Genomic DNA, 25,002 nt, shown 5'->3' on the forward strand with positions numbered 1-25,002 from the left:
CGGCGCGCCCCGCGTCAGGGACAGCCGGCCGCCGGCGGCGGGGCGGGACATTTGCATACCGCCGCCTCCTTCCCCTCTGATTGGACACGCCGCGCGTCACTCTTAGCGGCGAGCGGCCGCACCCCTGGAGGAACGGAAGGGCGGGCGGGCGCCGCGCACGCGCGCCGCGCCGTTACGGGCGGTGGGGGGGGCGGAGGCAGGCGGCGCTGGCAGTTACCGCGCACGGCGCCTTCCCGCAGCCTGCCCCCGGCCGCCGCCGGCTCCGAGGCCATGCTGCGGGCGTGTCACCGAGCGGGGGTCGCTGTGGCCGCGCAGGTGAGCGGGGCGGCGGGCGGCGCGCAGCCCTGAGGGAGCCACCTGCGCTGTTGTTCGCCCTCCGGCCGGCGAGGCCTGGCCGCCCGCCTTCTCAGGGCCCGGGCTGTGCCGAGCCCGTTGGCGGGGGCGAGTGGGGACAGCGCGGAGCGATGAGGCGGGGCATGAGGCGCCGCGCGCCTTCTAACCGCGGCTCGGTCTTCTCTGAATGACTCGGCACGCGCGGGCCGCGATTGGCTGCTCGGCGTTTGAGGGGCGGCCGCGAGTGCCAACAGGGCGCCGGGGCGGGCGGGGGCTGGGCGCTGGTAAGGCGGGTTGTACTACGGGTCCCGGCGTGCAGCGCGGCAGCCCGGTGCGCTCGGAGGGGCGCGCCGCCCGCAAGGCACGCCGGTCCTTGTAGTCCTCTGCGGGCGTCCAACGGGCCGGTGTCCCCTGAGGGGCGGGGCGTGCCGCGGTGCGTGCTGGAGGCCGTAGTCTCCTCAGCCGGGCCGGGCCCGCCACCGCCTCTCCCGCCGGTGCTGCCCCCGGGGCAGTGCTGGGTAGCAGCGGCCGCTGCCCGGAGGAGCTGCAGGGCTCGGCGGGGGCACACGGCCGGCCGGCTTCTCGGTGGTGGGGCGGCCGGGCCCGCTCGCTGGTGGAGAAGGACGTGACCTTGCCTTCCCTGCTGCGGCCTCCCTTGCGCCTCCCCGGCCTGCGGCACCCGGTACCTCACTGCCCTGCCCCGCTTTGACCCCAGCGGGTGTGCCCGGCCGGCCCTGTCGTTAACGAGGGGGGTCCCGGTGCTCGGGGTAACGTCAGCTTGCGGGTGCGAGGGGGCTTGCAGTACTGAGTGGCCGTTATGGGAGTCCTTTAGTCCTCACATTAAAAGGAGAGAATATGCAATGCTACAGGACAAGTGCCCGTTGGACCTATTTTGGGGACCTTTGCCCTTCCTCATCAGCAGAGATGAGGGTGATGATATGCTACAGAGCATTTTTAAAGTGGTTGGCCAACTTTAAGAAGCTACAGGGGCTTATAGGTGAGGGTGACTTCTCTGCTAAGGCCCCAGCTTGTGTTTCAGGTGTCTGCTTAACAGTAACAAAAAATAATCTGATTAGATCACTTTTATCCTCTGCTCTAAATTCCATTGTTCATTACTCTGTTCACACAGTTCAGCAAAGGAAAAGCTGTGTGTTCATCCCCCAGTGACTTTGTAGTTGGGGGGAAAACACTTTAAAGCTAGCAACCTTTTTCACCACATCAGCTGGTGTTTCCTCTGCTGCGTTTTAAGTCGGGAGAGTTCTCTGGGCCAGATCATCTGATGCCCGCTAAAATAAGGCTCTGAGTTTACAAGCCTGTGGAAGGTTTTAGCTGGGAGTTGAGAAGCCAGAGAACAGGCTTTCGCGGATGTTTATTATTTAGGACTATTTGCATATATTTAGCCTTCAAAAGAATGTGTCTGGAATGACTGTACAGCACTGGAAAAGCCACTGATGCACTTTGCAGCTTGGAAACGTGTCTTCGGTCTGTAAACATTGATGGAATAACCGTGCAAACAGATGCCACAGCACACTGTGAAGTTTGGTGTCTGTATCCTTGCTGTTTCCTTACTTCCAGAAATAACTTAATTTTTTTCCTTTATCCCTATTCATGTTTTCTGATGAGACCGAATACAACAAAGATTTAGTTTAAACAGCAAAAGTGGGCATGCAATGTGTCCAGGTTTCAGCCACAATAATTTCTTATACGTTTTGCTTCATTTTTATTGATATCGAGAGGAAGCTTTGTGGCACACTGTGGTGTATACACATGAAGGCTGTGGCTGAGCCCATGGACTTTCTGCAGCTAAAACTTGTTTCTTTTTGGCTAACGAAAGAGCCAGAAACTGGAAATAAGACACTAATGTTTTGTAGTACTTGTTTTGCAAGATGTGCACAACTGTGGACTCCAATCAAGAAGCGCTAACCTGATCTGAGATGATACTAGGTAGCTTTTCCACAAGTAGTGAAAACTCCCATGATGGAAGTAAGACCCTCTGGCTGCTGAGAGTTTTTTGGGCAGATGCTGATGTCAGTCTTGAAAGGGGCACTAGCATGGTGACAGCAGGATGCTCCATCTGGCTGTGCTGCCTGTTGCCTGGCTAATAAGGGAAGGCATCCTTGCTGCCTGCATCCTCCTGCCTGAGAGACCACATTCAACAGACACATTCTTGCTGGAGCAGCAGCATTGGTTTATTCACCATTCCAGCTCTGGTGATCCCCAGGCAGCCGCAATTACACAGTTTTTGTATTTTATTATCCATCTTCCATTTTCTTGGCTTTCCTACCCCTTCAGCACTCTTGTCCCTCTTTTTTTTTTTTTTTTTTGATATGAGACTTGCTGTGTCTCATGTCATGGTCAGGAGTTTCTCTGTTAGCTAAAGCTCAGGCCAGAGCCTTGTCATCTGCCTGCAGACCTGACGGTGGCATTGTTGTGAGTGATGACACCTCACTGGTACCTTACTATTCAGCTAGTAAAACTTAATTGTTTTGCTTTGATACAGCCTACAAAGAAATGTGTGGCTTTTTGTTGTGGTTGTTTTTTGTGGGTTTTTTTTGGTTTGTTTTTTTTTTTTTTTTTTTTTTTAACATTGGGAGTAACAATGTTTTACAAATGGAAATAAACCCTTTTTACATATCTGTTATATGGAAGCTCCCAGTGAGGCAAGTCTGCTTCTGTTTTGTGATATTAAGAGACTCCAGTTGTCTAAGGAGAGCTGGACATGGTCAGTACTGTGGGGTAACAGGTCCTTGATGATGCTCAGTTGCATGAGCAGACAGAGAGCTGAGAAACGGAGTGTGGCTGGATGGGGACAGCAAAGCAACTGCTTGCTTCCCAAAGCCAGAGCAGTGTGAAGGTTTAAGTATGGAAAAATCTCAGTAGAGGTCTTGTAGTGAGACTGGGAAAAATGCTGTCCTCTTCTCTGTGAGCTGTGTGCGTGGAGGATTGGTAAGCTTGTTAACAGGTGAATTGAAATTGTGGCTTTGTGAGAAGCAGGTCTTCATCACAGTGATTTCATAAATGTTTTCAGCTGCATGTACAGTGCTGCAGAGAGACTCTTCTTCCCTTACTTGGAGTATTTCTGTAGTTTTCTTTGAAAAAAAAAACCCAAACAGCTTTTTGTAAAAAGGAATGCTATTTGGCAGAAGTCTTGAATGATGGGAAATAAAAAATTAAGGAGTTCTGTGGTCAGATGTCCCTGTTACACCTAACCTCTGTCATTACGAAGATGAATTTCCTCTAAAGTTTCTGGTTTGCTTTTTCTGTTTAAGTACACAAACCCCATGTAGCAGAAAACTGTGTCTTGTGGGCTTATTCTTTGCAAATTCTGAGACAAGATGCTTGAGCCTGCTGACTAGGAGATGTTTAGCTGCAACTGGATGAATGCAGAGGATGGTGTGTCTGTATCTGGTTATTTGAAGTGACGTGTGAAGTACAAGCCTGCAAGGCAGAGTATGGTATTTAATGATGTTCTGCTGTGCCTGTCCTGAGTGCTTTGCCAGGGTGAGCCCGTGTGGATAACCTGAAATGCTAGACTCATTGGGGCTCTTGATATTAACCAGAGTGAAGGTATGATGTACCCTGCAAAGTGATTCTCATGGTGATAATTTAGCAGGTAATTAATGTAAAATAATAAGCATTTAAGAAGTAGGTGGAACAGCATGTAGAACTGCTTGAAGAGGAGAACAAAACGGCAACAGCTGTTGTTTTGTAGTGCCCTTGCTAGAGGGATCTGTGCTGTCTGTGTGTTGTCTTATCCAAAAGGTTTTCTCTGTCTTCTCTTCTGCAGGACAGCAAGTGGTTTATTTCTACTTTTACAGGGCATAGAAAAGCATATGCAATGTATTTCTTCCAAATCCTTTGAGGCATTATTACAAATAAATAACAGGGGTCTAAAATATGACAAATGCATGGGAATTATGCAAAGGGTAGGTTAGAAACTATCTGTAAGTTTCCAAACTACGGTGATAAAGCAAATATAAGCAATATCATTATGATGGCCAAAAGAGAGCAAAAAATGCTGCTTTTAAAAACCTTATTTTTAATAAAAATCAGTGATTTTTGGAGGTAGTAGTTGTATATTTGGATGTGAGGGAGGAAAATTAGACTTGGGCTTCTGTTCATAAAACATTGATACCTAAAGGTTTCAGGTTGCTGTTCCCTGATCAGCTCCAGTAATTTCTGTTTGTTGCAGTATCTTGAAAGAAAGAGCTGGTGGGGACTTCACTGGGGTTTAGTTATCACCCCCATACGTGTACACTAGTGGGAGAAACCAACATCATAGATTTAGCACCTGCATTTTCGTTCCTTTTATCTTGATGAATGATAAATAAAAATGAAGATTTGGCTAGTTGTAAAACAGCCCTGCTTGGAAGGGACCTCAAAAGATCATCTGGTCCAAAGAATATCTGAACTAAAAACCAGTAATTCCACCCAAAAAAGGCCCTCCTGGTGTACAAAGTTTAAGTGCTGAACTAGGAGAAACAGGTTTTCTCCCCTGTCCTGCTAGCTCCCTAAGCGTAGCCTGTTCCTAATTGTGGGAACAGATGTGTTTACTGAAGGTGGGAGAACTAAATGGGTATGGTGTTGTTTGCCATCACTAGGTGTGAGTAGGGGTTTTAGCCAATGTGAAAATGGGTGAACTGGCCCAGGCGTTAAGGTTACAGCTGTGGCAGCCTCCAGGATCGCCTAGAAGGCAAGTCCAGCCCAAGCAAGATGTGGGAGTGAGTTGCTGTAAGCACCCTCTTGCTGTGGCTGGTGGGGACAGGGTGAGATAACCTCCAGAAAGCCTGGCGAGGGGCTTGGGAGTGACAGCTTATATCCAGTTGAGATTTAGGCAAAATAACATACAGCCAAAGTGTTGGAAGGGACTGAAAGTTCAGTCTGACCTGATCCACAGAAGATAACTTTTTTTTCTTATTATTTTATTGGATTGAACTGTATGCGTAGTGCTGAAATAATTTGCTCATTCTATGCTTCATGGTGTAATAGGGACCTGTTGAGAGTCAGGAGCACACTGAGCAGGCAATTACAAAATTATTTAAGAGGCTTTTATTAGTGAAATTTCCCCTTGAAAGAAGCAGTGAAGCCTCAGTGTGTGCTTCTGTGGCGATCAAGTCTAATAATTGAAAATATTACAGAATTTATTATTTGGTTGCCTGTTCTATCCATTGTAATGAGAAAATCAACCACAGAGCACAGCTAGGGCTTGTGAAGGTCTCAAGGGTAAGAAGAGCATGTTTCCTGTTGCTGTACACATGCTTCTGTTACTAATTAAAAATGGTTTGGCTGCCTTTCTGGAAAGAATAAGAATTCAGTGTTCCTGCCTATCCTCTCTACGCTGTTGGACAAGGATGGAACCTAAACCACAAGAACTGTAATTTTTACATATTGCCGTATGCAGAAGGAAATAGAGAAACTTACCTTCTCTGTTGTAGTGAAGCATCTCCAAGTTTTCTTTTTGTTTTTAAAGAAAAATTTCCTAGCAAAAATATCTCCAGCATGGGAAAATTTCTTTTTGTGCCGTGTACACTGATTTTCTGAGAGTCCTGTATTTCTCTTTTAGCGATTCTTGGGGGGGGGGGGGCGAAAAAAACACCTGAGGGGGACAGCATTTTTCCTTCTGTAGGCTACAGCAGCTTAACCGGTCTTTCTGGTAAATCTTAATTCTCAGCTAAAATATGAAGAAGATAAAAATCTTGGGTAATCTTATTTCTGTTAAGTAGAATATAATGAAATATCACTCTTCATATAGTGATTTAATTTATATTATAATCCGAAGTCTATCTGGAAAGTGTATGCATTGTTAATTCTTTTAAAGAGGAAGTCTTGGTTTGCAAGCTTAAAGAGAACCGCTTATATGTCTTCAGAAATAGAAATAGTTTTAGGTATTAAATATAGGTTTTCATAGTTTTAAGTATTTCAGTAACTGCTGTTGTCTTCTGCACTGCTCGCAGCCAAGCTGTTCTAGCACGTGATTGTTGAAGAGAATCTGAACATCTGAACTAATGCAGTTGTCCTGCCCAGACGGGAGGTGGGGAACATAAATAGGCAAAATAAATGCATAAGCTGGGGTAGGTTTTAGGTTTGGTTTAGTTGGGGGGGGGGGGTTGGCTTGTTTTTCAAAATGCCTGATTACTTCTTAAATCTTAACCTATGAGCTGCATGTGAGAAAGCTCATCATCTTTGTTCAGGGAAAACAAACCCCAGCATCACTGCCCTAGTGCCAGCTGCTGCTTTCCTTCAGAGGGTGTGCAAGATGGGGTGATGGAGCAAACGATCCAATACCGCTGTTGAGGTGAAGGGATGTTTAAATGTGCTCACTGCTTAACTCTTGCCTCCTTTACCCCTTGCAGAATAGCCGGTGTGGGAGAGCGTCACTCCGTCCATTACAACTGTTCCGTGGATATGCTACCCCCTCGGGAGAGTCTGGGTACGTAGAAGGTTTTGAAGGGTGGAGTTGGTTCTCCTGTTGTGTTGAGCAAGAGGGAATCTGCTCCTTAGTGTCAAACGAGAGCGTATTGGTAGCAGTGGGATGGTTTTTTTTTGTGTTGAGTAACACTTATTCTCATGGTGTTTTGTGTTCCTTGTTTGATTCAGTTGGGTTTGAAGGAAGCTAATCAACATGATCAGTATTTACTAGGAAGGTTGTGGGTTGCTGTCTTATCTTTTGATTAGTCATGAACCAGTATGGTACCAGGGTTTTGCTGATGCTGAAAGTGGTTTTAAAAAACCACTTCAAAACCCAGTAGGCACTGGGTTTGTTGGCAAACTTCTGGAACGGAGTGGTTGTCCCCAGCCGTAAGCTTAAGACTCACAGTTTGATGTTTATCCTGTAATACAATTCACATAACTTTCACTCTTCTTTCCCCCTCAGTGTCTCTGTAGGCAAAGTCATTGGTGCAGGTGTCCTGTTTGTGGGTGGAGGAGTAGGTGGAACCGTCCTGTATGCCAGCTATGACACGCAGTTCCGGGAGAGCGTAGAGAAGGCTGTTCCCTACTCTGATAAACTCTTTGAGATGGCACTTGGTCCTGCATCTTACAGTGCACCGATGCCAAAGAAACCGGTAAGTGTTTCCCATTCACCCCCACCCTTTCAGTTTCCTTATTTTTTAAAGAGAGCATCTGCTCTTAGTTCTCAAATTCTGATTCATTTTGCTGTGTGATAAGAATTTAAGATTTTTTTAAGAAATCTTAAATTAAGAAGTTTTAAGAATTATGAACTGAGGCACTATTTCATGCTGCATAACAGTGATGCTTGTACATTTGCCATCATCATCTTGCGATTGTGGTCTTTGGGTTGTGAAACTTATTTTTACTTGTGATGTAGCAGGATTAGAAAACTTACTGTAAGCTGAAATTTATTTTAAAGAGGACTGAGAACTTTTTTGAATGGTATAGAGCCATGCATAAGCATCATACTTTGAAATCTTGGTGACATGACCCTGCAGAAAGGCCAACCTGATACTGCCTTCAGCACAGCTCTGGAAATTGAATTTGGAAGTTTCTGTGTTCCTGCGTCTGAAAACAAACACTTTCCAATTATCCAAGAATGCCAGAAAGCTGCTCTGGCTGTAATTATCCTGAGCTTTCCGGAGCCATTTGACCTTCAAGAAACATGAAGTATTTTAAACTGGAGTTTAAGAAAGCTGTTCTTAATGAATGGGAGAATATCAATTAACCAAGACTGTATCTATTCTGGTTTTAGCTCACTTGACATGCGATCATCCAAGCTCTTAATGTCTCCCAGGCACTAGTAAATTTTGTAAAATGGACTTGTCAGTTGACAAAGTTACCACCTGCCCAGTCATCGTCCTGACTCACATGCTTTCATTTTTGCCTGGTGGCTTTGCATGGTGAATATTAAAGGATTAATATCATAAAACCTCGCAAAATATTTGAGTAAGTGTTTGTCTGCCTCGAACACTAGCATCTGGATCCTTTCAAAGGGAAATCAGTGAAGTCATGCATGCCTGTCAACCCCACACCATGCCTGTAGCATCTTCTGTTCAGTGATATCCAGGCAAAATCATCATGTTTGTTCTTTTTTAAAAACATATCTCTAATTATGTAGTCACATGTCTTTAAAAAAATTACGTATTTTTTTCCACTCAACTTCAAAAGAAACTGCCTAGAAACTGGACAGGCTGGGAGGGGTGATTCCCATAATCAACTGCACTGATTTAAGATATACCTGTATAGACTAAATAATGTCCAAGGGGAAATAATCAAAATATGCTTTCTGGAGCTGTTTCAGACCTTCACGTGCATGTGATTGTTACAGTTTCTGCATTATCTGTAGTGTCCAGCGCACTCAGAAGTGTTTGGAGTATTTGGGACATGGAATTACTTGTTTTTTATGCATACCTTAGTATTTGTTTGTCATGAAAACTGCACTACTACACCTTCCGTTTTGGAGAGGTGAATACTGTAGATTCCTTCTAAACTAAAAATCAAAGCAATAAATGATAACGGTCTTGCTACTGTTTTCATGTGTACCTTGAAGTTTAAATTTCTAATACAGTTGTCTGGACGTGAGATGTTCTTTTCTGTTATAATGGGATCGATGAGACACAAGCTGTTTGGAAAACTGATGATGTTTCTTATTCTTGACTTTTCAAGATACAGCAAGGTCCACTGAAGATCTCATCTGTAGCAGAAGTAATGAAAGAGTCTAAACAACCTGCTACCAAATCCCAGATAAGCAAAACAGAAGCTGTTGCTCCTTCGGAAGAAAAAGAAGGTAAATGTATAGAATGTCATGTAGTGAGAAGCAAAGGACCCAACGATCTCCTATATCATACTGGCTAGGGTAGGTTAAAGTAGTCCTTTGGAATTATTGAAGATGAGTAAATTGTTATTTCTTAGAATTAATGTTATTTTCTTTTCAGTCATAAGTTGGTGTTTGGTTTTTTTGTTGTTGTTGTTGTTTTTCTCCTAAAATGCCATTGGCTGTTTTTGGCTATTTTTTATGAAATTTATTTACTTCATAGAATATTTGGTATCGAAGGTAAACAATTACTATCCTGCATATTTTAGATTTGAGACTCAGAAGGAAGAGCACTGTGGGTGTTGGACTCTGAGGCCATTTACCTCTTCTTGCAAGCGCAAGAAGCTTAATTTTACACAATTACTGAGCTACTCTAAAGGCAGATCAAATGGAACTGGTTTAGAGAGGAGCACTTATGTCATCTTTTTACGTTTATCACTCCTGGCCACGTGTGTGTGTATGTGTAATATCTGGTTGCAGTTTGTCCAGGAAATTTTCTTTTTCTGGGAATAATAATATCAGTCTCCAAACCATATGTTTCTACAGAGGGGAAAAAAAAAAAAAAAATCTTACATCTCTGTTCTTACATTGTAGCGCATGTATACTGACTGGTTTTCTTCTGTAACTGTATCGAACAGCAGGCAAGGCTGCAGCACAGATCATCTCTGCAACAGGTGTAGCCGTGTCGATGCCAGCTCCGGGGATACAGACCCAAGAAGGTGAAAAAGATCATATGAACACGATGAAGAAAAGCAAAATCCTGTAGCTTCAAGTGCATAAATTCTTACTTGTGTGTTGGTATTTGTCAGTTTTAAAGGTGTGAATCTTTGTGTCTTTCACAGAAGAAAACTTCCATCATCTATTAATAGATTTTTTTTTTTTAAACACGCTAAGAAGCTGAGATTGATGCTAGGACAGGTATAGGTGTGAATGCAAGAGGAAAGCCTGCCTTCATGCTGAACTGGAACTTGTGCAGTCCAGTTTGCCTCTGCTCTTTGTGGCTTTCTGATTGCTGTTCAGAAAAGTGTGTCTGCCCAGAGCCAAGCAAAGGCACTGCATTTATTGTTTAGCTCAGCAAGAAACACTAGCTTCTATATGATAGTCTCTTTCTATACAGTAGTGTCTTCCGGATGAGATTATATTGATTTCTTTATGTATGAACACATCTCCTAAAAACGTATGCCAGCAGTAAGTGAAGATGTTCCTCAGAGTTAGCATCAGCATTATTAAAGGGTAACCTGATAGGTTTTGTTGCAGCTTGAGGCTGAGAGGTCTGGAGTCTCTCCTCAGTGCAAATGTAAACTTAGGTTAGTGCTCACTCTTACAGGCATTTTGAGTAGCCTTAGGCTAGGCAATAGAGTATAATTGTGATTCACTAATCTTTATTTTGTCTGGACTCTAAGCATGCCAGAGGAGAACTGAAAAAAAAATCAGAACAGAAGTTCACTTAAAACTTAGACTTGGCTCCATAAGTGTATTTTGCTTCTTGCTTTGCCTTTCACTTCTGAATCTTGTATATTTTTGTAATTCGACAACATAAAATCTACAGATGCATGTGAGGTATCCATACTACTACCTTTAAGATGTGAGACCAGCCTTTGTAATTATGGGTATAAAAACCGCTTGAAGTAGTTTCATCATGGCTTCATGCAGAAGATTTATAAAGTGATACAGACTATAAAAATTAGTTTTCAAAAGAAAATTACTTCCCTACAAGCAATCCACATTCTAATTTGGACTCTCCGCTTAAACAGTTTAACTTTTTTTTTAACTTCTGAATAGGTAAAGAACATGAAGGTTCCCATGCTATAAAAGAACGGTCACCAGAAGAAGTTGCAGCCCGGCTTGCCCAGCAAGACAAAGAAGAGCAAGAGAAGATAGCAGGTAAGTCCATACTGTTAGTTTTGCTGTAGGCGTTGTATGTGATGGTAGATTTGTTGGACTGTATTAAGTTTAGAGTTCAAAGTTAGTCATGCACCTCTTTGTTGTTGTCCCTGTGTTGTGTTGGCAGAATGAGTGGTGTTGAAGCTTCTTCCACTCACTAACAGGTAACTAAGAGGTAAACAATTACGGAAAATTTTGGATTGGAATGGACCTCCAAGGTCTGTAGTTTTATCCCCCTGCTTGGAGAGTTGGGGCAGGTTACAGTAGGATGGACTGTTTTGGTTGGAAGGGACCTATAGTGATCATCCAGTCCAACTGCCAGTTCAGGGCTGCCCAAGTTAAAGCATGGTGTTAAGGGACAGGCCTGGGGCATCGACTGCCTCTCTAGGAAGCCTGCTCCAGTGTTCAACCACCCTCTAAAAGTATAATGATCCTTCTGGAGGAAGGTTGCTCAAGGCTTCTCCTCTGGATGTGTGAAGCTCTGCAAGGATAGAGATTTTTCCACTTCTCTGAGCAGGTTTGCCAGCACTTCTTACAATGCAGAACTTGGTAACATCCAATTAATTTTTCTTGCTGCACTCGGATCTGTTGCCTCTTGCCCTTTCTCTGGGCACCTCTGAGAAATCTGGTTCAATGTCTTCTGTAACACCCCTTTAGGTGTGGAAGGCATCACTAAAGATACCCCTTCAGCTTCTGTTCTTTAGGCCAGAAGCAGCCTAAATCCCTCAGCCTGTCATCTGTCATGTGCTCCCATCCCCTAACCACCGCAGTGCCTCTCCGCTGTTCTTCCCCAGTTTGTTTGTGTCTTTCTTATACTGAGGCTCACAAATGCGACACTGTAGCCCAGTTGTGGTCTTGTAAGTGCCAATTAGAGGGAAACCATTCCTTTGCTTGATCTGTAGGGTCTGTGTTTGTTTGATGCAGCCCTGTTCACAGGACTCATTGCTGCAGAGCACGCTGTAGACCCGTGTTCAGTTTGCCATCTTCTGGGGTCCTCAGGTCCTTGTCTACTGAGCTGCTGCAGACCTGTTCGGTAGTGGTTCAGGGATGGTGTTTCAAGGCTCTGGGAAGAGTTGCCTGTAGGTTCTGGGTTGGGAACTATGACAGTTCCTTGCCTGGGTCCTAACTCAGACCTATTAATCCAGCTGTATTACTTGAGAGGTGGTCTGGCTTTTCCTGTGTCCCAAAACTCACGTTCTCTGTGTGTGTCTTGCTCAAAACAATGAGTTTTGCATCCCCCCCCCTCGCTCCCCACTTGGTTTGTTAGATTTTAAATACTTCTGGGCTGTTGTTTGGTCTTGGTTTGGCTGCAGCATGATTGTTTAATCAAGATTTTTGGGTCCTTGCCTGGTTTGTCTGAGGGGAAGCCAGAAAAATAGAGACATTTTTTTGGTAGATGGTGTTTCGCTGTCTAGCATACCTGGGCAATCTGTAGCCAGCTACCTTGATACTTTCCTTCTGAAAGCAAACACAGCTCAAGCTGTGGATTGCTTGCAGTGTGAGAAAGCTTCCGTGTCCTCCTTCAGCTGGTGATGATGAGGACGAGGGAGACTGTCCTCTTGGAGAAATGGATGGGTATTGAAGGATGACTTCTGACTTGGCAGTGCCAGGGACTGCTGACTGCAGTGGTTCTGCAGACCTTCTGCAGTGAGGGAAGGAGTCTTTGGGGTGGTTGGGCTAGAGGCATTGACTACAAGGATGCTAAACAGAAGCTGCATTTAAAGTAAGTGAAAGTTTACTGTTAACATAGGTGTAGCCAACGAAAATAGGCTTGAAAGGGAGTTTAACAGTACTGAGGCCACTTACTGGACCTGCTTCAGCTTGCTGTGGGAGCTACGGCCTGTTTCATTCTGTAACTCTTCCTGCTTGGAAAGGGCTGATGGTGGCACAGGTGCTGGCGCAGTGTGCTGTGTCTGACCTGACCTGTCTGACCACTGTGCACATAGACGGGGTGTTGGCAGATGTGTCGACCACACTCAGCCTTTCTTCAGAGTGCTTTGGTCCTCAGCCAGGGTCTGAGCCTCCGGCTGTTGCACAGGAGGGATGAGGAGGATCCACAAGCCTGGACTTAATGGCCTTGGAGTAGACTTGTGGTCTGCTGCTGCTTGCTCATGTTCAGAGCTTTGTGTGGTGTAGAAGAGCAGCTTGAACAGAAACAAGAGGCTTGTCATTAGCTGTCTGCTTCGTACAAGGACTTGTTTCTGCAAGTGAAGAAGTTGAGATGTTACACGGAAAAAATCTGGAGGATTATTTACTGGAAAGGTGGATTTACTTACCCCACTACTTAGAAATGTGTCTGGTTCCAGGAAGGCAGACATTGCTCACTCCGATCAACCATTCTGTTTGGGTTGCAGCTTGACTAATTAATAGCCCATTTGTGCTTCTGTACCAATAGGAACAGGTAGCAGAGGCCACCGCCTTCTTGGCTAGGAAGGTTAACTCTATTTGGAATATATTTTCCTTGTGGAAGATAGGAAAATTACTTGTTTTCTCTTAATGACCATAACAAGTGAAGATGAGATCTACCTACTGGACTAAATGCACCCTGCTGCAGAAACATGGCAAAGGTTTTCTGTTGAGTAGTTTTATTGCTGTAAGTCCAGACGTGCGCCTCAATACCCCTTTTCTAAGTAAGGGGTGAGTTTTGGTGACCTTTCTTCTTCTGTAGGCTGCGATGTAGTTCCCAAACTGACCAACTCTTTCGGATCATAGAAAATGTAAGGAGATGCAGAGGATGTAACATTATTTTACTGAATATAAAGCTCTTTTCCTTGTAGTTTTATTGACTTTTTTTTTTTCCCCAGCCCTTGCAGCAACTCTAGAAGGAGCCCTAAGCACAACTGCTCGTGTAACCCTTCAGGCCATTACTGCCCAGGAGTCTGCTGTGCAAGCAGTGAATGCCCATTCACAAATACTGAAGGAGGCTATGGATGATTCTGAGGTAGACTGCACAAACCGGGGCAAATTCTTTTTTTTTTTTTTTTTTTTTTTTGCATTGTGTTCAGAAAAACTTTTAATCTCACAATTAAAAATTAATTTGGAAGCTTTTCTTGCAGTGCCTTTTATCACAGTTTTAACTAATCTTTCCACTTGTGAAATGTGGTGTGGTTGAATAATACAGTGGTTCTGCTTTTGAATTTTAGTTGTTTTTTTCCCCCAGTTCCTTTCTTTCTCTTTTGCAAAAAGAAAAGTTCAAGTTAATGCATTCATAGTCTTCACATTACATTTTAATTCATTGTATTTTAATTCCCAAGCCCCTTTTTTTACCTAGGTATAGTTGGGTTATCATGCTGTCCACTCTGATAATTCCATTGAACTATTCCCTTTGCCAAAATCTTCTTGCTGGACTGTTTGTTTCTCATCTGGAAATGAGTAGGGGATGTACGAGTGATCCCACTCATGGTTCTGGTGTGCTAATGACAGGGTTTGTGTGGAATTGGTACTGCCTATTCAGTTCTGGAGTACAGGATATAATTCAGTTAATTGAGCTGGGGTATGTGGGCAACTAAACAAGCAGTTGAGATTTAATCTAGTAGTTAGTAAAAAAAGTGTAAGCGTTTGCTTTTAAGCTTAAGTATTAAGCTTTAAAATTAAGCAACTCTAAGTATTAAGCTTAAAAGCAATTTAAATGTATTGCAGTACTTCAGTACACATAGAGATTCCCTCTGAAACCATTGTGGCACCATAGTGAGCCTCACGCAAGCTCTTCTGTGTGGACAAATGGCTGTTGCTCAGGTGGGAAAAAACTATTAAGAATCAAACAAAACCAAACCAAAATGTTGGAAGAGAAAAATAATTTGTAAACGCTTTTACCGACTGCTGTGCTGTTCTGTTGGTAAAACAGAAGAGTGTTGCTCAATCTCAGTGAAATGTGTGGTGACATATGAATCTCTACAGGCTTTCCTTTCTGATAACTCTCTTTATTTAATGATTGTAATGACCCTAATTGGGAATCTGTGCTTAGGCTGCTGGGGAGAAGAAATCATCTCAGTGGCGCACTCTGGAAGAAGCGCTGAAGGATCGGAGGAGAGCAGTGGATGAAGCTGCTGATGCTCTTCTGAAAGCCAAGTAAGTTCCTTGGGTTTTAAGCCTTATTGAGTGGTAAGTGTGCATTGCCCATGCAAGGGCTGGCAGACAAGTATGCAGTCACCTGTGTTCATATTAAACTGACAGTTGTGCCAAAAAAAAAAAAAAAAGGGTTTAATGCACTAATGAATATTTTAATTTGCAACACGTACATCTTGGGTGCCTGTGCACATAGTCCTCAGTGTACCAAAGAGTCTGATACAGTCCTATTATTCTTTTTAAAAACTTTATCTCCTTATTACTTATCTATAGTGTTGGTTGGTAAATCAAGTAAAATTCAAAAAAATCCACAATCCTTCTAGTATTATTTTTGGATAATTTTGTCATATATAAAATCTATTGTAAGAACTCCATGACTGCACTCTTTGGGTATTGAGTCAGTAACATGACTAGCTGATTTTAGTTGTAAAGAAAAATTACAGCGTCATTTGGCAGTTACATCTGTCAGCAGAGTTGCTTTGGAGGTTAGATTTTTACTAAGCCCATGGCTAAGAAAAACTTGAATTCTGCAGTGGAGCGCTGCTGGTAAGCTGAGGTTCTGTGTGAACCACATTGACGTGCATTCAGTCTGGTGCATGGACTCATTGCGTAGAGATTATAGCAGCAAAAATGAGATGACAGATCTCTCCAAGTTGCCCTTGTAATGAGGATAGAAATAAATATGGAAACCCTTTGATGTTTCTGAGGCTAATAGGGCAGCATCATCCTTGAAGCTGTGCAGTTGCTATTAAAGTTATAAACTTATCTTTGAAGTTGCTGTGCTGACTAAAAACCATTAGGAGGTCAGTGCAAACCCCAGGTGTGCCAGCTTTCATTCTCTATTGCTCTACTGGATGCCTTTGCTTTTGTTTACTTATTAATTTATTTTAAAACTTGTTCCTTATTCCAGTGAGGTCGTTAGAAACCTCCCTTGGTTTGAATGGATTTGGAAAAGGAACGCTTTTTCACTTCTTCCTTTATTTCCAGTTATGCTAGAAGAAAGTGGTTCTTTCTTAATTACAAAAAAAAAAAAATCTATCTTTACAGAGCTCTATAAATTTTCTCCCATCCTCACTTATCTCCACCAGTCACCATGTCCAAACACTTCTGCAAGAGTAAGCAGTCTATATTAAAAATGTTTCCTTGATAGTCTGTTATGTGATGGAAGTGTCTGCCTTCTAATACTAACTTAGTTTTACTAATATTAACTCCTTTCAGTTAACTTTCTTTCATCTTCCCCCTCCAGCTAAGTCTTCAGTACTAATTGCAGTAGAAGTATTTCTTATTTTATGTGGAATAGACACATTGACATCTTTAGGTTTCAGGCTGTGGGGAAAAAAATAATCTTTAATCGCAGCCTCTTAGCCATAGAGCTGGTAGATGGGGAAACACCAGTAGAGTTATCCAGTAGATTTTCCTGTAAATACAGACAGCATAAAGTAAACATTTCTTTGGGGTTATGGCATGACACCTGCATGCATTATAATTAGCACCTTCTTCTCTTTCCAGAGAAGAGTTAGAGAAGATGAAAGGCGTCATCGAGAATGCCAAGAAGTCTCAGATTGCAGGAGCCAAATCTCATATTATTGCTGCAGAAGAAAATCTTCATCATATGATAGTTGATTTGGACAATGTAGTGAAAAAGGTAATGCTTCCGCAGACTGTCTGTAATTGCCATTAGAGTAAAGGCTAATTGGCAGCTTGCGCAGACCTCCCATTCCCAAATTCTCTGTAGTAGGTTAAATATTTCAAAAGTGTAAATTCCATTGCGTTTTAGCTACACTCGGTCTTTGAGCTGATTGTACTACCATTAGTCAGGCATGACAAGGTCTTTGTGAGAACCTGGAACTCTGTCCTGAAGAAGTCTCCAGCCAGCTTGAATGGTGTCAGCCCTTTCTGTGGGCAACCCGTAACTCTCTTCATTTGATTCTGAGAGGAACTGAGAGTACGAGGTTAGGGAGGAGCAGGAGCAATGTGCGCTAATGACTTGGTGGATAAATCACTTGAAAGCTCAGAAGACCAGGGAAGAAATGTGAAATTTATCTCCCTTTGCAGGACAGCTGATAATTTATCAGGTGTGGTTTTGAGTGAATTTAGCCTAATAGTGGAAGCACCAGAACTTGCTGATGAGGGCAGCTGTCACAGGATTAGTTTACTAGGCCTATACGACAGCTGCAAGCAGAGATAAAGAGCTAGAGATCTTTAAATATATAAACTGAATTTAAGGTACTCTTTTGGTCCTGTCTAGGCTGCAGATTGGCTGTCTAGTTCCAGTGTGCTATAATTACTGTACGTGAGAAATTTGATATCGCAGGGTGGGGTTTTTTCTCTTCCAAGTGAGTTTGCTTTGGTTGGGCTGGAGGGTAACGAAATCTGCCACAAACCCAGGGCCTGGCTTTAAATTATGTATGCCTCCGATTTCAATACTTGCCTTGAAAAATAATCTCGTTTTTGTTTGTTACAGGTTCAGGCAGCACAGTCTGAGGCCAAGATAGTAGCTCAATATCATGAGCTTGTGGCTACAGCTAGGGAAGAGTTTCAGCGAGAGCTTGACAGTATCACCCCTGACGTGCAGCCTGGCTGGAAGGGGCTAAGTAAGTCTCTGATGGCAGGGTTACTTCAGGCTTGTAACATGCCAGTCTCTTTGGTTTCTGTTGTTTATGGAACTACAGCCACTGAATTGAATGTCCAGCGTCCTGATTTCCATGTTGTTTGGTTGGTTTGAAGTAAAAATCAGTCCACAAGGCTCTTCATAACACCTGCTTGAGATTATTTTAATTAATTCTCGAAACAACCTGTGCTGTACTGAAAGTTTCACAAAATGTAGCTCTTGTATGATAAATATCATGTAGTTGTTTCAACATCTCTTCCCTCCTGGTATTCCAGGAAGAGAGCCAGGTCACTCCAGATCTGGATCAAATCAGTGTTGCTCCATCACCACTCCCTGGGATTATAGGTTACAACACACCACTATACAGGGTGATAAAAGAACTCCTCGAATTTCTCTAGATCATCACTGAAATGAGAGATATACTGAAAGAGAGAGTACGTTGTTCATACCCTACCTACCCCAGTATATATTACTTCTAAAGTAACTACTATTACTTCTACTGACATGGTAACTTAGCTTGAACAATAGCCAGTGCTGCACAAAAGCAGGGAGGGAATAGGCATCAGGGGTTTTGATGCTATTACTACTACAGTGCTTTGCCTGAGATGATCTTATGAGCTTGTATTTATTTGAGGTGCTTGGGTTTTCCAACTTGAGCTCTTTTCTGCTTTCCTTATAACAGAAAGAAGGGTGAAATGTGATTCAAAAGCATAGTTAGACAGTTTCTCGTTTCTCTCTTACTAGAGGAATAAATGTATTACCTTCAGCTGCTGGAAATGTTCATACACTGTAGCGCTGCAGAAAAGGAGTTGGTCTTACGATGAAATTGTTATGGTTTAACAACTAGCTCACCCACAGTAATCCCCTTTGCACGTTCTGTGCCCACAGGTACCGTTACTTACCTGTATTTCTGTTTTAAAGATAAGCAAAGGTGCAGAAGGAGCCGTGTGCATATGCCATTACTGTAGGTAAGCTACTGCAAGAACTCAAGTGTCGTAGGTCCATGGAGTGGTTATCGCCTGTTGTAGTTAAAAAAAATTAATTCCCTAAAAAACATTTCCCAGATACTTCCAGTCAGGGTTTTTACATAAATTGTGATCTCCAGACTTTTCTAGCCTCAGCGTTCAGAGGGAGCTGTCATGACTATTTCTGAGTTACAAGATGTGATAACTACTGTTTGGAAGTGGTATTAATACTGCCTTTGTAGTTTTCTTGAAGTATACTATGAAGAATTACAATGTGCTCTTTCTTAATGCTGCTTTATGCTTTAGAAAGGTGGACCTTAGTCCACAAAGTAATTTTCCTAGCTAAATGAATACAGATCTCTGGAATGATCAGTTTTTGTTTAAAAAACAACAACCAACCACCCACCCAGTACATGTGGTGAAAACATTTTAAATTAACAAGTCATTTGCAGAGTTTGCTTTTGGGGAATTAGTTTGAAGAAAAAAATTTACTTGGGCACCCTGGAGATGCAGCTGCTTTTCCATGTACAGGATGAAGGGACAATCTCTTGACTTTTGTGATCACTGCCCTTTTGAGGGAGGAAAGGGAGTCTGATAGCTTCCATGCACTCAGTTTCATACCGATGAGACCTACTGAAGTATATGGGACTGACCTGTTTGGGTCTGTGACTCACTGGTGCTTGGGAATTTGTTTCTTAACCAACCACTTCTGATTTATAAGAACCTAGAAATGTCAGACTAAAATTTCCAGTGTCCTGTTGCACTTCTCTACTTCAGACTTGTATTCCTTGCTTTGGCTAAACTTCAGCGTCAATCTGTGGGTTTCCACAAGTGATTTTAGTGGTTGGGATGTTTTGGGCTACATCTTGCCTGTAATACAAACTTTCATACTCGACGTACTGTTCTTCCTGAATTCCTAAAAACTTGGACTCATGTTTGTCACTGTAGATAAGAGGCTTTTCATTTTCTATTTTACTTTTGGGTGACTGACTTGCTGTAGTGAATGTGCATTAACTCTTCCAACCTCTCCTCTTTCTGTTGCAGAGATAACTGACTTAGGTGAGTTACGGTAACTTGTTCTGGTCTTGTGAATGTCCTCCCTTCTCTTTGTCCTTTTTCGTGTTTGTGTGGTATGTGGCTTTAAATTACAGCCAGTATCAACAAAGGGGTGAAATGTGGCATTCCTGAAACACTGCAGGCTGAGGTATGCTTTGGGATCCTTTCCACTAATTTGGCATGTCTAGCTTAAACCACAGACTTTGGCAGCACTTTGCAGGTCGGTGTGATTGCTGGTTCGTGAAAGCCAGGTTTAACTTCTCTTTGTGAATTTAAGCCAGTCGATGCGTGCTGCTGAGATTCCAATGAGGAACAGAAATGCTGGCTAGTGCTGGTTAGGCTGTGTGGTGGTGTTTGTCCTCAAGGAGGCCCACCTGGCAGCAGTCCTGGCCCGAGAGAGGTGCTGGAGGCACCAGCTTCTGCTGAGGCCACTGAAATGTCTGGGTACTTTGTATGCTTGAAAAGCCACGCAGGGCCGCTCTGAGCTGCGTCACCAAAACCAGATGCATTTAACCTGAAGTTGGCTTGATTCTCCAAATCTAATCTTCACGACTGATTTTTAGATGTGTTGGTTAACTTGTTGATTCTGTTTTTCCCCCCTTTTGATTAAAGAAATGTAATTTAAAACCGGAGTGCAGTAAAACCTCGTTCTGTCTGTAGCAAAGTTCAACAGCTGAGCTTAGTGCTGCTGATCAGCTTCCCTGCTGGACACACGAGCACCATTGCGCTGAGCCCTCCTGTGCCATTCCTTTCCCCAGCACTCCACAGCGGGATGGCTGAAGGACTGTGGAATTTCACTTCCTTCAGATCCTGCAGGAACATTTTCCCGAGTAGTGCCTAGTTTTCCATACAGGCAATTTAGCTGGTAGCCAGTGCCAAACGAGCTGCGGCACTTTACAGAGCCTATGCCATTCTCAGGCCATCAAATCTCAGATCACCAAATGCTGCAGGTGTAACTTGTGTCGACCTCCTCTCTCAGCAGAGAAATGGCAAACTTCTTAGCCAATATAGTGTGGTTGTGACCCCTGCTGCACTCCAAGTAGACAAACCTGAAAGGTACAAACTGGGGCAAGAAATCTGATGGGGAGCAGTTGGTCTGGAGGATGGTTGAAGAGAGAGTGTAATTCTGGCTGTCTCTCACAGTGAGTTCGGTGTTCTCAGGATCAAATTTCCGTAAGCTTGTACCCAGCTGATGCTCAGGGGGGTTTAGGTATCCTGCTGCCCTGAGTGCTGTCACCGGGGAAGATACACGGTGGTGTAAAGACCAAGAAACGGACAGAGTGGTCAACAGTCTCCTCTAATTGAGCGTGATCTGGATACGGGAGTGTAAATAATGGCTGTGAGTAATTTCAGAGAAACAAAGATAATTTCTTTCCTGGATAGAAACTACTTGCTTGTAGGTGGGGTTCAGAAGGTGGTATTAGGTGGGCATTAGCACAACTCCAGGGCTTGAGGTGCTCAGAAAAACTTGTCATAAAACCTGCTCGCTGCTCAGCCGTGTGCAGCCTCGGAGTGCTGGAGTGGGAGGTGGACAAGCACCCTGGTGGCAGTTTCCCTGCAGACCTTCCTAACGCTCCGTGTTTCCTTTAGCTGGCCAGTTATCGACGGACGACTTGAATTCTCTTATTGCACACGCCCATCGTCGCATTGACCAGCTAAACAAGGAGCTGGCAGAGCAGCGAGTGAGGGAACAGCAGCACATCGAGTCAGCCCTGGAGAAGCAGAAACTTGAAGATAAAAAGGCGTTTGAGGCAGCTGTGGCTAAAGCACTGGAGCATCACAAAAGTGAGATTGAAATAGAACAGGAGAAAAAGGTAAAGTGGCGTCACACACCCGGGTGAATCTCTGGCTTATAAAGGATGTAGAAGAGCTAAATGGGAGTGCACAGAAGAGCAGCCGGGATGTTCTGAGTGTTGGGAGACTGCCGATAGGGTGACCCCCAGGCTGAGCATGGAAAGGAGATGTTGAGCAAGGGAACTCCTCCGGAATTCTAATGGAAACACCATGTGGCGAAACAGGGAATGACTTTTCCATGTTTCCTGTCTGCTGTTGGAGATAGGACTACTGGGTCAAAATAGATACTTGATCTGACCCAGCGTGGCCACCTTAGGGCTGTGTTGTCCTTCTGTCCTTCCTCCAGGAGGCATCTCCATCCTGTTCTCTTTGCCAGTGGTTTGGGATTTGATTTCTTTCAAAAGGACTATGAAAACTCATGAATTTTAATGCCACTTCCGATGCGGACCAAATGCAATGCACAAATGTAGGGATTTGGGCATTGGAGGTTTTATCTTTTGAGATACCGGATTGCAGCAGACACATGTGCCACATGCTCCTGCTGTTTATGAAAATGGGATTCAACACCGGCTGCTAGCTGAAATATTTGCACAAACGAGGGGAACTAAGAATGTCACCTATAGCCTGTTAGTTCAGGGCATCACAGTAAGAGGCATTAATTTAGAGCTCTTTTTGAAAGTCGCTTGAACTGTCATCTTTGCATTTAATGGAAGTTTGGAAGTGACACAATCCTTTCTAAAAAAAAAGAATCAGGAAACAAGAAAACTGTTCAACTGCTCCTAAATGAACCTGCACCATGCTCCTTCTGCTAAATTCACTGTTTTATACCAGATCAGGTAAAAGGGGTATGACCATTTTTACCATTTTGTTAGACTGTCTGTCTCAGACAGCATTACAGAGCGTAGGGAACAGGTGAAGTCTGGTTTGGAAGCTAGGTTATAAACACTTGTGTGTTTAGTTTGACACGTTACTGTATTTTTTATATATATACTACTGTGATAACTGCACTAGTGGGTAAGCACCAGTTACTGCCATTATGGATCATGAAGCTCCTCTTTAACAAAGGCTCAGCTATAAAAATGCACCTCAGCAGCTTTTTAAGTTGAAATATGGGCTCTGCCAATGCCACTTCTACAAAATTTGTAAGATGTACCATGTACTAATGTATGATATAATCATAGTGTGTGACAAGCTGTTGAAAAATAGCAGTGTAATAACAACGGCTCATGTGTGTACAGGTTGAAGAAGTCCGAGAGGTGATGGAGAGCGAAATGAGGACTCAGCTCCGGCGGCAGGCTGCTGCCCACACAGACCATCTGAGAGATGTTCTTAAGATCCAGGAGCAGGAACTAAAGGTGGAGTTTGAGCAGGTGAGGGAGAAGAGTCCCCAAGGAAATTAGGGGATATTATTTGAACCTTTGCAAAGTGCACACTTCACAAGGCGAGAGTCCTGAACTGTCTTCTGGGAGACTGAAATGTGGGCTGGGGAGGGAGGCCTGCTCTTTGAAGAGATGACAAAGTGCCTGAACACACAGGTTTTATTCAGACTCGCCTTAAGCTTTTGCTATAGGTGAGAAATTTTTGACAGTGTAGTAACTGTTAAATTCACCCTAATAAGGTTTCTTACTGGTATATTGTATTTACTATATGCATTGTCCCAAGCAAGAAGAACAGACTTATAGAAACATCTTAAAAATAAGGTAAATGTATTTAAACAGCTGTTTCTGGTCTGATAGGTGTATCTCGCTCTGTTTCAGAACTTATCGGAGAAACTCAGTGAACAAGAAATGCAATTCAGACGCCTTACTCAGGAGCAGCTCGACAACTTCACGTTGGATATAAACACTGCCTACGCCAGGCTGAAAGGAATTGAGCAAGCAGTTGAGAGTGAGCACTGAAATCGCATTTCTTGAACGACTGAAGCTGTGATCCCCAAAGGCCTGTTACCCAAACCTGGGTGCCTGAACCCGGGCTCAGCCTGGGTTTGCCACAGGGCACCCAGCAAATCCCAGCTGCGCGCCTCTAAAGCTGGTTCTCCCAAAAGCCGTTGTCTTGTTCCAACCCTGAATTGTGGAACAGACTTGCTTTAAGCTCAAGTGCTGAGGGGGTGGCTGCTTTTGAAAGCAGTGTTTAGAGGGATGGCTTTTGCTGCTTGTATTCAAAACACTCTTCCTGTACGTGTGCCCCAGCTGAGAGTCCTCTTGGTTTATTCTGCAGGTCACGCAGTAGCAGAAGAGGAAGCCAGAAAGGCCCACCAGCTGTGGCTTTCCGTTGAAGCGCTCAAATACTGCATGAAAACAGCCTCTGGGGATAGTCCCACAGAACCACTGGAGAGCGCGGTGAAGGCCATCAAAGCCAGCTGCTCTGATAACGCGTTTACGGAAGCCTTAACAGCAGCTCTCCCTCAGGAGTCTCTGACGCGGGGAGTGTACAGCGAAGAGGCCCTCCGAGCACGTTTCTACACAGTCCAAAAACTGGCCAAACGTGTGGCTATGATCGATGAAACGAGAAACAGCTTGTATCAGTACTTCCTGTCTTACCTGCAGTCGCTGCTTGTGTTTCACCCTCAACAGCTGAAGCCACCTGCCAAGCTCAGCCCTGACGACCTGGATACGTTTAAATTACTGTCTTACGCTTCGTATTGCATCGAACACGGAGATCTGGAGCTGGCGGCTAAATTTGTCAACCAGTTAAGAGGAGAGTCTAGGAGAGTGGCACACGACTGGCTGACCGAAGCTCGAATGACCCTAGAAACAAAACAAATTGTGGATATCTTGACAGCGTATGCCAGTGCTGTGGGGTTAGGAACAACTCAAGTGCAGAGCTAGGATGGTAGGTCTGGAGGCAGTTCAGCAGTTCTTTGTGCTGGAAAGAAATCCCATGATCTTCTAAGGGTTGTAAACCACACTGGTGGCAGGGGCTGGAAACATTAAATCAAAGCACGGGTACAGTCTTGTTTCCTTGCATTGTATTTAACTTCACTTCCTGTTGTATTTTTATTGGTTTTGAGTTACCATGACAACTGATTTCAGGAAGCTTCTCTACAATTTGTGTAAGAATTTTATTTCCCCATCTTACCAAGCGGGCTTGTGATCCAACCCAAATAATGTTTGTAACCTGCCATTAATGATTTGCCATTTTGTCAGCTGAATAAAACAAGACTTCAACCACTTTCTCCTGCTGTTCAGTCTCCTATATAAACATCACATACAGCTGGGCAGCGTAAAATCAGCCTTTCTCTGTGACCAACCTGAAGAAACTAAAACTTATCTCTGTTACTCCTTTCAGAGTGAGAATTCATTGATCTAATACATCTATTCATTAATTTTTAAGAAATTAACATTTCTTGTAATCTGTAAGAAAAAACCCACACCCCTGTATGAGTACTTAAGCTGGTATCAGAGCACATACTCTGGTGGACTTGTACCCCTCTAGGGTTCTTGTCAGACCAATTTTAGAAGAGCAGGTATTTCTGTCTAGAAGTCAGACCAGTTCAACCACAGGAGCTCATGTAAAGACCCAGCTCC

The 25,002-nt window shown here is 43.7% G+C and overlaps 1 protein-coding gene across 4 annotated transcripts; it reads left to right on the forward strand.

Annotated features, from left to right (window-relative positions):
• The first annotated feature begins 153 nt into the window (after positions 1 to 153).
• On the forward strand, positions 154 to 24,650 carry IMMT (inner membrane mitochondrial protein). 4 transcript variants are annotated; one of them, XM_080400080.1, is made up of 15 exons: positions 154 to 315; positions 6,687 to 6,763; positions 7,208 to 7,397; positions 8,953 to 9,073; positions 9,739 to 9,819; positions 10,883 to 10,984; positions 13,789 to 13,925; positions 14,949 to 15,052; positions 16,559 to 16,694; positions 17,514 to 17,643; positions 19,670 to 19,684; positions 21,272 to 21,495; positions 22,714 to 22,845; positions 23,233 to 23,362; positions 23,693 to 24,650. In XM_080400080.1, exons 1-15 carry the CDS (start codon positions 271 to 273, stop codon positions 24,301 to 24,303), a joined length of 2,235 nt encoding a protein of 744 aa, XP_080256206.1. In that variant the 5' UTR covers positions 154 to 270; the 3' UTR covers positions 24,304 to 24,650. The 4 variants fall into 4 exon arrangements, with proteins under 4 accessions (XP_080256206.1, XP_080256207.1, XP_080256208.1 ...); XM_080400081.1 differs by having other exon boundaries at positions 9,742 to 9,819; XM_080400083.1 differs by lacking the exon at positions 154 to 315 and adding an exon at positions 869 to 1,015.
• Positions 24,651 to 25,002: the final 352 nt, after the last annotated feature.

The sequence above is a fragment of the Falco punctatus genome (genome assembly GCF_963210335.1).
Source record: "Falco punctatus genome assembly, chromosome: 1".
NCBI classification, from domain to species: domain Eukaryota; kingdom Metazoa; phylum Chordata; class Aves; order Falconiformes; family Falconidae; genus Falco; species Falco punctatus.